General features: G+C 40.0%; 1 protein-coding gene across 1 annotated transcript in view; it reads right to left on the bottom strand.

Moving 5' to 3' along the window:
- CNTNAP5 (contactin associated protein family member 5) overlaps positions 1-13,269 on the bottom strand; it is a gene marked incomplete at its 5' end in the record, with an annotated part of 260,854 nt that overhangs the window by 182,568 nt on the left and 65,017 nt on the right. Inside the window, 2 exons of the mRNA XM_084209565.1 lie at positions 1,587-1,780; positions 9,153-9,263. Coding sequence (XP_084065691.1) covers positions 1,587-1,780; positions 9,153-9,263 — 305 coding nt within the window. The remainder of the gene's footprint in view (positions 1-1,586; positions 1,781-9,152; positions 9,264-13,269) is intronic.

Genomic DNA, 13,269 nt, shown 5'->3' with positions numbered 1-13,269 from the left:
TTTTCTTTTCAAGTTTCCCTTTGAGAAGAAAAATTTAGAAAAGAAACAGTGTTTCCAGAAAGAAAAAGATTGAAAAGTTTGACTTGTAATAAAAAACTAATTTGTCCTAATACAAATTTTTAACAAGCTACAAAATATTTTCAGGCAAAGAAGCACTTAACTGACACCAAATCTATAAAAATATCTCAGCATGGATTTCAGATTCCCAGGGGTGGAAGTCAAGAGACAGATTAAATGATCACTATATTTAGTCCAAATTCCACTGCTTTTAAATATATATATATACACACATATACACACAGAGTATATACCTATATATACACACACGTACATACATATAGTACATATACATATTTTCTCTATGTACATATGTGTGTGTGTGTATATATACACATATGTGTGTGTATATATATATATATATATTTGTAAGTATCAGAGCAAAGACAGCCTGACTTAACATTTTAAGTGACAGGTGAAGCACTTGACAACTTTATGACCACCTTAGGTCCCAAGTTGCTTTTCTAGGGGAAGAAGGATTTCATTAGCTTCCCCTGAATCAGACCATGATCAAGCAAAGTGATGATACAATGGATTTTAGATGCACAGAAGTTCACCTCCCTGTAGAGGCATCACCACTGCCACCACACACTTGGAGAAAAATTAAGCAGCCCTTCTCCTCTCTTCCTGCTGTACCCTAGCTCCCACCACTCACAGTCATTATGCTCTGGAAGCAAAATCTGCTTTTGTGACACAGCATTTAAGCAAAGTATTAACCAAAGACAAAACATAAGTGTACTTGATTACCCTTAACATGCTCCCCTTTATTTTTGTGAAGAATCTGTTTCTTTTAACACCACATATTTTCACTCTACCAGGGCTATTGATGCACAGAACTACACCACATAGCATGGGGAGAATCCCACAATTTTTTACCCATTCACTAATGATTGACATTTTCTGTACAAAAATAAAATCTTGTAAACTTTTCCATCCACACCTGTGGTACCACTGCTGCCACCATGCACTCCTACCTTCAGCACCTGGCACAGCCACACACTGAACCTGTGACACAGCAATGGTCAAGTCCGCATTAAAGTATTAGAAAAAGCACTTTTAGTGCGTCTCCTCAATCATCCCCAGCCCATGCTGCAGCTCCAGCCTTCTCCAGCTGAGGAGCAATTTACCACCCATCTTCCTCAGCATGATCTCTCTTGTTCTGGCCAAACATGTATAAGGCACAGAATTAATTTTCATCTTTCCTGGAGAAAGCACGGAGGTGATTAGCCCCATTTACCCTGGTGTGCCTGAATCAGAGCCAACCAGGCACAAAAGCACACAGGTCATTTTAAGTGCCCTGATCATCCTCATAGTCTGGAAAGCAATGTACTCCTGAGGGCCTAAACTTGTATTACACAGACATCAGTGACATAACCCATTTAGATCAAACACCCCGTGGAGTCACTCAGGTCTGCTCTCTCACCACTGCAGCACTCCTCAGATGTGAAACCAGAGCTGCTTTTCCAAACACCCAAATGAGCCTGACCCAGAGAGCTGTGGGCCCAAAAGCCCTGCCAGTGCAGACCTACCCAGACGGCGTCGTCCTGTCTGTACTGCTTCCAGTTGCGGCCGGTGTCGCTGAACATCAGCGCGTAGCCGGTCACCCAGTCCGAGCTGCCGTACCTGCCCTGCGTGGCCACGGCCACGATCTCCACTCTGTCTCCCAGATCCACCTGCAGCCACTGCTGCTCGTTGGACTCCAGCGGGGACCAGCCACCGGCTCCTGAAAGATTGGATGAGGAGAATTTAGATGACAGCAGAAAAAAATTATGGTTGATAAAGAACCATTAAATTATTTCAGGTCGTCACAGAGTACTCTACTTGAGCATGCGGCTGTTGTTTTGTATTTTTGGATTAGGAAATACACTACATGAGGTGTGCTTCCATCAGGTTATCTCCATTAACCTAAAGCTTATGAGGAATTTTGAATTTCTAAGACATTTTAAGGAAATTTATTCTTTTTCAGCAGTACAAACATCAATGAGGTTGGTGCATGCTCAATCACAAAAAAACCCCCAAGAAATCATATCTATTCCCTCCTTGCAGTTCCGGGAATGTGAACTTGTAACTTGCAGTTTGCTTTGATATTTTCCTTTTTGTTGTGTTCTGAAAGAAATGCAAAGTGTTAGTAATTTTTATTTGAGCCTTATTAAGTATTTGGAAGAATTGTTTAATTACAGCTTATAAATGCATTTCAGATAATTTATTGTAAAGCTAGAAACCATTTGATTGAACAACTGAAAGGACTGCCTTCACACTGGAAAGCAGGCTGTCTCTGACATGAGCTTGTAATTCATATTTGTCCTTTAGAAGTAAAGATTTGCACTATCCCTTGAATTTCTCCATTGGTTAAACAGGCCTGTGGTAACACCAAGCCAATGAAACAGAACTGTAACCACTGCTTGCATTTTACCACTCTGCTCACTACAATAAATGGAAGATTATGATTGATAAGCAAACCATTTCAGACTGGAATATATAATTATTTTATGGTCTCCTGCTTTCTTTTACACCCTAAAATTACAGGCTATGTTTATTTTCCTTTAACTTGTTTCTCCTTGCACACATTTATTCTCTGCATACACCCACTGTTCCATTCAGCCTCACCAATAAGCAACCAATGCAGCTATGAGGAACACAAGCCATCAACCAAGTAGCCAAGACAGCAAAATTTGAGGCTGCCCTGCTTCTGCAACCCCACACCTTTTTGTTTTGTCATTATTAACAAAGTATGGAAAAGCCCTCCAGTATGACTACAGTGAACACAATCACATTGGAAATAAAACTGAACATATCTGTCTCAAAGTTGCTGCATGAAAAATTTATTGAAGTGAATAGAGTTGAAAGATTAATAAATGTGGTTTCCATCAATGAACTCAATTTCAATAACTCTGCACTTCTACAAACATTTTTTTTTTCCTGGATGGTATTGTACTTTCCAACTCACAACTGAAATCCCTTTATTTAAGAATAGGTATTAGAATTGTAATTATTTACAATTTATTAATATAGGATTTATCTGAACTCCTGAAACAGAACCATGTCTATTCCATACCTATATTGTTCCTGCTCCCCTGGATGACTCAGCCTCCATTCTTCTACAAGAACTCTCCTGGGAAAAGAGTTTGCAACCAAACCACCATATGCTGCTTCCTAGTGCCATGATTTACCCTCTTCAACCACAACAGAAGTCTTCATCATCACTGATAATTTTACCTGCCTTAAATAGAATACTCTATCCTGTGAGCACACCATGAAACACCTAATGAGAATACTAGGAATTTCATCACTGATTTCTTCTTCTTTGGCTATGTAGCTCTTTTAACTCCATTCCTATATATAGCTTATATAATACCTCCTCTTAGAGTCCTAACAAGCTTACCTCCCACACCACCAATTTTTATTTTGATATTTTAAATGCCATATAGAAAGTATGTTGTCTACCTTTCAGGCACAAACTATAGAGCTGTATTCAAAGACAACAAACTACAGATTTCTCACACACACCATTGTGACTATTGCAAACAGGAATCAAGGGCAAACTTCCTTTGGATGGTAGTATCCAGTATCTAAAATAGACTCTGAACACTGTAGTTGCTGCTTTTTTTTTCTTTCTTTCCCAGTTTTATTCCAGGAGCTAGTATAAAAGTCTGCTTCAGAAGTTCTGGCAAAGTTGTTCCATTCATGACTCAAAAGAGCCTATTCTAGATGTTTTCAGCACATATTAAAAGAAAGTTGGCATTTTCATCTTTCCTTCATTCAGCATAGAGAATGACAACTAGATGAAGGAAAATAACATGTAACAAAAATATTTGGTGAGTTTTCCATTAAAAAACAAAAAAACCCTTTGCTTTCTATGTTCTAGTTTATACACAAATTCTTAAGCCAAGACTGTTAGCACAGATGCTTCCCAGCAGTATGTCAAACATCATAACTAAATATCTACTTTATGCTTTCTCCCTTCTGCTGCTAGAAGTGGCAGGAATGTGATACACTTTCAACAAAAGTGTTTGGCTTTACTGTGCACTGCTATTTTCCAGCTTGAGCACAACACCACAGGCTTCTAATTTCGAAGTCAAACAAATGATACACAGTGAACAGAAATTTGGGAGATCTGTGCTGAGCTTGAGCCCTCAAATCATAGATTGCATGATATCTCTGAACTGCATCTCTCTTTACATGACAAGCACACTTATCTGCTGGGAATGTCATTCTTTAGAAGCAAGCACTAAAGAGACACAGCACTGCCACCTGCTCATAGCATCACCTCTCCAAAGCTGGTCTTCCAAGAAAGATCAGTTGCAGACCATGTCTTCACAGAACACCAGCTGCTTCATATATTTTTTTTCCTGTGGAGAAGCAAGCCCATTGTGTTTCCCCTCTCCCAAACCTTCCACAATTACCATTTCCACAGGTGGACAGTAATTCTACTGCTGGTAAGAATGGCAGCTAAAATCCCAGCAACAGCAAAGCTTCACTGGCTGCATGACTGAGGGCAGAACTGAAGCTTTTTCCCACTGGGCCTCTCTCAATTCTGCTAATAAAGCAAACATGTAGCTTCTGCTTGCTTCTGTGGTTATCCCAAATCCTCACCAAATACTGCTGTGAGTGCCAAAAATCAATAAATGTTCTTTTTCCTCCACATTTACTCCGTCATACAGAGCAGGTTGCACAAGAGATACTGGCATTTTTTTCCAGCACAGTCTGTGTCTGCACACTTCTTTTATGTACGTCATTCCTGAGAGTGTGTCAACAACTCATCCTGTACTTTTTTTAGGAAGTAGAAAAAAGCACAATCAAAGCAGAGCAACTATTTAGAGCCCTTTGCTCCTCTACCCACCTTGATGCTTGCCCTGTGGGCTGTTTGCCAGCACAGACCCAAGACAAAGGACAAGAAGGTTCTAACAGGCAACTACATGGGCTACTGAAGACACAACTTACAGGAATCTGTCCTCTGAACAGATTCCAGCATAACCCAATGTCTTTTTCCTGCAATTGGGCACAAACATATTGAAGAGGACCACATAACTTTTATTAACTGTGGCATAAATACAAACCAGACAAAAGATTTGGCTTTGATTACACCCATCAGATCTGCACACGTGTTTTAGGTGTTAAGATGTCACGCTGGCTCTCACACAAAAACGAGAGAGACAGGAAGCTCAATATTTCCCCTTTCTGCCCACCAGATTCCCACTGGCACTGACAGGACTCTGCCCATTGTGCTACACCATCATTCCTCACAGCTCACACATTTCACATCTGCTGGGCATCATTTCAAAGGAGGCATTAAACATGGTGTGGTATGGGGAAAATACTCCAGTGGAGAAACAATACCACAGGAATCTGATATATTGTTAATATTCTCCATGGCAACAAATCATAATGTTAGAAATATGTGGAGAGCAAGGATCTGATGGTTTCTCAGCTGGAAACCCATATGATTCCAAGAAATATGATCAAATACTTTTGTTTCTTTTTCAGACTGTTTGTACATTTTGCCATAGCTGTTTCAAAAATTGCATTTAAGCCCAGTGTTACACAGCGAATGCTTTTTGATGTTCCCCAGGGCTGCTCAGGATGCCCATACTTATTTGTAGTTGATTATTACAAAGCAAAGGGAATTATTATTTCCACCCTACCTGCCTTACAACAGCTCAAATGGCTTTATATACAGTATATATTACTAAAAACTCCTGGACTTCCCACTGCAACTAAGTGCTTCCCTGCTGCAGAATTTTACTTTAATGCCCAGATCAAACACTTCCTGGCTATAAAATAAATTATTTTTGACACTATATATGCTTTATATTCTCATACATAATTGCATATACTGACTACTCAGGCTGAGAGCTAATAAGAACTGAAAAATCTTAGGTGATACAGTCATACTGTAGCAATTTTCTTATTATTTTTCATTATTTATTTACTGTATACAGAGAAGCTGATAAATCCCTCTCATGGGAAAATAATATATTTCATACCTCAGAATCTTATTTATCAGAATTATACTAGCTCTTTAGCATTACCAGTACAGATTTATCAGCATTTTAATTAAGCACTTTCAGCTGTTCACACAAAGCTTTACTCATGGGTACTTTGTGTGTTTGTTTTTCTAAATGGCACATTCCACTACTGCAGGCCTTTTTTTTAAACAACAGCCTTTTACTTATTGTTATCTATTACTGAATAAACTTGATGGATTAGTACTTCCTGCCAATAAAGGACTGGGTTGTGCTTTATAAATTCATCTTCACTTGTTGCATTCATGTTTACATTAACAAATATATTCATCTGGCTTTCTACCCAGCGGCTCTGTCCCTTGCAGCACTGTCTTATCAATTACAAGCAAAGCTAAGCCAACTCATCAAAACATTCAACACTATCAGAAAGCCACAGATCAGTGGCTTAATGGGATTTTATTAAGAAATGTTATTTCCTGTAAAGACATCTACCATTTGCATTCAAGTATCGGTCCAAGGAAGTTTCTACAGCCACCATCTACCACTGCTTGATCTTCTAACCCAAGCTCAGGCACTGCTATGGTAAAAGTAGACTTAGTTGTCTTCACAGTATCTGGTAGAGGGCTAATTGTGCTGGAAACAGTGTTGACAAAACAGAAATGTTTCTGTTATTGCTGAGAATTGCTTAACACACAGGCCAAGGCCTTTTCTGCTCCTCACACCCCAGCACTAGTGAGGAGAGTAGGGGTAAGCAAAATTTGGGAGTGGACACAGCCAGGACAGCTGACCCTGACTGACCCCAGGGATATCCCATCCCAAATAGCATCATGCATCACTTACAGCTGTGGCATGCAGGAGGAGGAAAAGGGATGCTCAGAGTGATGGCCTCACTTTTACTCTGGTGATCCTCTGCCCCATCCCAGCAGGGGGAGTGAGTGGCTGCGCAGGGCTGAGTTGCTGTGGATGGTCTGGGACATGCGCCCAATGTGGGCCTCAAAGGGTTAAAGATAATTGCAGATTTTTTGGAATGTACTAGATTGAATTTACAACTGTTACTGCTGGTAATCAGCAGCTTCTGTGTTTGCCATGGGGCTTGTTTCCCTTACTGCTTATTAGAGTCCACTGCTTATTAGTAGCTACTTTTTGCTTTTGCTGCTTGCTGTACTGCTTATCACCTGATTGCTGGGCCTGGGGACATTTTGATAACAGCAGTGCCCGTGCTCCTGGGCTGGCAAGTGGCCAGGGCATCTCTGCTGCTTCTGTGCACTGGGCAGGCTGGAACTCCAGCGTGAACTCAAGGCAAAGGGTGTGACCTGTGGACAAGTCCCTGTGGCAAAAGGACAGCCCAGGTGGCTGTGGCTGTGAAGAAGCCCATGCCAGAGCAGTAACATCTCAAAGTGCCTGTGGCTGTGCTTACAGCAGTACCACAGCTGGTACCTCTGAAAGGATCGTGGGCCAAGGGTAAGTGCACACTGCAGGAGATTCTCCCTGAAGCACCGTGGCTGAGCATGAGGCCATGCTGGAGTATGTCAAAGCCCACCACAAAGCAGGGACTGCAGCCATGGGGAAGGCAGGAGCAGGTTTACCTCTGAAAGGACTGTGGCTTTGGTAAGGCCATGTTGGAGTGAGCAGCTGTCTGGGGCTTCATTGTTTTTGGGCACAGCAAATCCCCATATAAATTCGCAAGCACTACAACTGCACATTAATACACAAGTCCGTGCAGCAAAAGAATTAGACAAGGTAGAGTTTAGCTTCTAGGTCCCTGTGTTGGCTTCAGCTCATCAGTTATCACATAAGCATTCAAAACATGAAATAAAAGTTGCTGAAACAACCCCTTTACTTAGGGCTTAGTTTAAATACTCTGTCTCCTGTTCCCATGACTAGTGCTAAAAGACAGCATGGACCTTCCCAATGTGATACTGGATTACTGAAAAACTACAATATCTCACTACATGACAAAAGTATTGTGGGGCAGTTAACTAAGACCTGTTGCAATTTCTGACCTTAAATTGAAACTACTGTTGTAATTTCAAACATTGTTAGTATCTCTTTAATATAGAGTACAGCCACAGCTTGACTTACAATACTGATTTTGAACCACTTCCTCTTTTCTACAGATAAAATTAGCTATTAGAGCCATCTGCACAATCACATAAGCATATCTATTCACCAGCAGTTGGAGACAAAGGCAGGGCAAACTCAAATATCATGCTCAATGTTTACAACTTTCTTTTGTTGAGCAGTAACCATATGACTTTTTACTTCTGAGGAACTCTGGTTCGGGAGTTCAAATATGATATTGTAACTCCCATCTAACACTTCTTTAATGGCCAAGCAACTCCTTACCATTAGTGCCAAGCATACAAGAGAGAGCCCTTTACTGTCTTTCTACAGATTTATCAAATGGTGTTTGATTCAAACACACCTCAGGGATTTTTAAGAATGAAAATTCTGCTTTCTTTTCAATTAAAACCTTTTTTCTAGTAGTGATCTTTCTAGTGTTTCCTAAAATGAAATTCATATGTAATATGATAATACAGGGCTTTCCACTTTTAAAGGCTCTACCTTGGAAGTAAGATGAAAGCTGACAACCTGAATTTACAACAGGATGTCAGATGATGCCCTAAATACTGCCAGCTTCTCCTTTCTGGTACTATGCTTCATATTCACAGTTCCACCTGGTGTGTGAACTCATTACCTGGACCTCAAACATGCTTCATGGCAAATGTCTGAAAAGTTGTTTTACACATTCACTATTTCTGCAGGGTTGTGTAATCATTGAATTCCACTGGAATTTTATACCTGGTTGCTATTGACTTTAACACATCATAGAGTAGAGTCACAAACCTAATGACCTTTAAACTCCTAAAATATGGGAACTCATCCAAAGCGAAAAGACCGTCTGAACTTCCTTGATGATATCTCTACAATGGAAGAGAAGATCTTCACAATTAATAGAAGCTTTCTACCATAAAGGAGGAAATAGCTCCTACATAGCACACTCTCAGGAGCATAAATTAACAGCTCTGTCCAGCTTGGCTCTGAATGCACTGCATACAAACAGCATAGAAAGATATTCTTTGTAAAACTGATTAAAACAAATAGTTAAGGCATTTCATACTGCAACCTTACCATCTCGTCTGTTGAGTTTTGCAAAGCTGGGACTGTGAGTACTGAAGAGCTCAGAGGAACTGGTAAGGGCAGCTGAAGGTAAGGGAGACACCAATGCATCATCACAATTATCTAGAAAGGAAAACAAAACATACAGAGGTCATCATATGAGCAACACATATGCCAACTTGTGCTATCTCCAGGTGGTGTTTTTTCTACTTAGTAAACAGAGAGTGGACATACAGCACACCTGTGCTTGAGAGATTTCTCACATTCTTCACATGTGAGAACTGAAATTTACCCTCCAGAATGTCCCGGTCTGGTAGGACAGCAACCACATGGGAGCTGCTGTTAAGACATCGATGGCTTGAAAAACTGGAAATGTCCTTTCAGTGAATGAGATTTGACTGTCTACCCTGCAGTTAAAGAGGGCATTTACTCATGTTGCAAAAGCCACTGGAAGAGTACAGTAATGCCCTGGCAGCTCTTGGAGAACACCCCAGGTGTTCTGTGTTCAGTACAGTTTTTCCACAGAACAGGTATGTAGTGTAGGAGTTACAACTTCACATTTCTGTGCGGAAGTGACACACAGGAACACGCCATGGGGGCTTTTGCAACATGTAAAAGTGTTTTCAAGCTTCACAGGTGTCACAGGCTGCACTAAGATCTCAAAATACGAACACCTCCATCATTTCTTCCCCAAGCTCACACAAACGTGCAGGGCCAATTTAGCTTTGTTCACCCACATGAGCAGCCTCTACGTTTCTCCCCTCTTTCTTTCACAACTGTTTCTGAGGACAGATGGGCTATGCTAATACTCAAATGGAATTTTTGAGCCCATAATATTTGAACAGGGACAGAATTAAATAAAGTAAATTTTCTCATTACAATGCTGCCACATAAACACTCAAGAACATAATGCGGAGTTTCAGTTCGGAATAATAATAATAATAAACCCCTCTCATTTTTAATTGAATCTCCCATGGAGCAAACATGGACCTAATTACTGGAAAAGGCCTGCAGGTCACCAGGATCTCAAGCCACCACAGTGTTCTTGCACTCAGAGAGTAAATATGCAGTTTCCAAGGACTGGGGGGAAGGAGGGAAGGAAGGGCTACAAAAGACAATAAAAGCAAAACTTGCTGGATAGTTATGAAAATGAATTTAGATTATTCCAAACCTGAGTGATACCTTTTTCATATTGAGACAGATTACATTAAAATATTTCTCATCCCTTTCTGCAATGACTCTCTAAAAACACCCAGATACTTTTGCAATCAAAATCCAGCTCTATGAAGGAAAATCAATGCAATCAATATAATTTATATCAGTGCATTGAATGATGGATCTCAAAAACCAAACTTCCATCCAAAACCCCTTCTATCTCTTTGATTTCCAAAAGCAAGAAGGCCTAGCAAGATCTGCAAGATAGATAAATTAGGGACAAATCTGCACTGATGTTGTAGCCACAAGGATAATTAGCCAACAAAACAAGTATCGTGGTCCTGAGCAGATTCCCTATGACTTATAACCTTTGAATCTCAAAGAGTGGAGTGCTTGAAGTCTCTTGGTACACCATGGGATCAGGCCATAACTGTTCTATTTGGACCTAAAAAATCCCAAACAAAACACCTACAAATTGAGGGTCTTAAGGTCACCGTCACTCATGACCTGAACAGGGATTTAAACAAAGATTGGAAATGGTGAGTTCATGAGGGCTCTGAATTCACCCAAACTTCTGCATTCTATACAACCAGCAGAGGGGTTGGGAGCCTCACAAAAGAAAGTCTAAAATCATGGTGGACAGATCTACAGGACTATTCAGCAACACTTAAAACATGAGGCTGGAAATAACTGAATGCAGAGATTTCATTTTAAATACGTGTGGATTGCTGGCTCTCTTCAGCTCCCTGTGGCTGCTCCTGGGCCACGAGAGAACCCAGCACACCATCAGCCTGTGGTCCAGTTGTCCACCATTGTTCCCCAAAGACAGGACTGGATACCTGCGGGACACCAAGTATCTCTGCATCTCAGCAAGGGGAAACCATTTCAGAGCAACACATTTAAGGTTTTCCCTGGGACCTCTAGAGACTCCAGGCTGAGAAGTGACAATTAGCTCCTGTAACTATGAGATGCTTTCTCTAAATTTCCCTATCCTTTGCTTCTGTTCCAATGCCCATTTATCTGTATCTCTGCTGATACAGAACTGCATCATCATTTCCACACTAAATTCTGGGATCCTTAGTTTGCTTTGTTCTAAAAAAGAAAGGGAAAAAAAAAGAAAGAAAAAACAGCAGAACTACAGCTAGGAAAGCTTCCCTGAATTAATATCTAACTATAAAAACATGTAAGTTTAAGGCTTCAGGACAGCATTAAAAAATTGATGATAGTCCTGAGAGCACCAGGACTAATACAGCCCAACTTTCAACAGATAAGAGAGTAAGGATTGATTGACTCAGAGTACATGCAGGAATTTCCTCCAAGTGAAGACTATTTCTGAATGGATACTCTGACAAGATGCAAGGTCACTCTTCTGCCCTTCACTCAGTCAAAACTAACCTTGCACTGAACCAAGAGCTTTACATGCACAGACCTTAAATGCAGAATATGGCACAGTTTCTACGTGCCAAATGAAATTCCAGAGTACAGCAAAGTGCTGGGGGGGGATGCACCAGTCAACTTGTACATGCACAACAATCCAGGTCATTTGCAGAACAGCTCTGATACATCCCTTGTCAGAGACCCAACACATACATATTTGAGACTGATATTGCTTTGTAAAACTTAGCTGAAATAGGGTACAGAGTTCAAAAAGCTGGCGTGTGCATGTACAACGAGGGTCATTCCATTGGCCCTGCTTCCATGAGAAGGCAATACTGAAAAGCAAACAGAGCAACCACCAAAGACACACCTCTCAAGATTAAAAAACTCTCCAAAAAAGAATGCTATTGTCATGTTTCTTTTTGAAATGGATGCAGACAAGAAAGACATGAAAAATTTTGTGCTTATGCAAGATCAGAGAAGACTCACGGTAAAACCAAAAGCAAAACCAGCATATCCTGATTCCCACCATAGAATGCCAACACACACATTTCAAGAGCTTCATACCCCCCACTGGATGTGACAGAAAAAAAACCCATTATTTCAGGTGCTCCTATATTTACAGCACCTTACCTATAGTTCCTGACCTATTTATCCATTTGCTTTGGAAGTTTGCCTGTCAGGACAGGAATTTTGCTTCTTGGAGTTAACTGCATTATACACCTATTAAAAACATTGGTTTTAACAATGAATAATTCTACACTACAGAACTATTTAAAACATCTGGACACTAACAAAAGTGCATTTACTGGCCAGTTGTTCAGTTGTGTTCTCCTATATTTTCCTTGACAAGATAATTAGCAAAGAAATAATGCAAAAGAGGGTCTAATTGTACCTATAAGCCAACTGTTTTATGCAAACCACATAACAATACAGATGTTGATTTGCATTTGAGAAAAGGGTGCTGACCTTGAACATGCCAACTTCTGAAAAACAAACAGTTACTGGCAGCATTTACAGCCTTATGAATGTTACTAGAACTTTCATAAGCAATCTTGCTTCTAGAATTAAGAAAAAGAGTTACATATATCAACCTGAATTTTCTGGGTTTTATTCACTAATGATTATTAGAAAAAATGGTAAAATTAACCAAAATAAAGGAGAAATTAATCTATTTTTTTAATACTATGAAGTTGTTTTATTGATTGGTTTTGATTCTTTTCTTGTAGCTTTAATTACTCTCCAAATAAAACCAAGGAAATATCTTCTCCCTCTTTGCCCATGTATTTTAATTTTTATACAGAATGCTTTGAACAATCCCACAAATCCAAATGTTATCAGTTCAAAATCATTCAAGTGACATTTAGACACTAACTCTTAGGCTTCTTTGAAACATGTCTGATAATACCAGGTTCAGCTAATTGCACACAAACTGGAATTTCAGAGAAGGTCTTTTGCCCAAATACCTGATTAAACTTTGTATGTTGTGAAGGCCTTCAACACCTGTGACATATAAGAAAAAATAACTGAAAAATATGTATCTAAGGCCTAGAGAGACAGTATTTCAAATGCTCCTGAAGAACAGCAGGTTTCTCAA

The sequence above is a fragment of the Fringilla coelebs genome, assembly GCF_963513975.1.
Source record: "Fringilla coelebs genome assembly, chromosome: 7".
Classification (NCBI taxonomy): Eukaryota; Metazoa; Chordata; class Aves; order Passeriformes; family Fringillidae; genus Fringilla; species Fringilla coelebs.
Note: the sequence above shows the minus strand (reverse complement) of the source record. Positions and strands in the feature narration are given on the sequence as shown.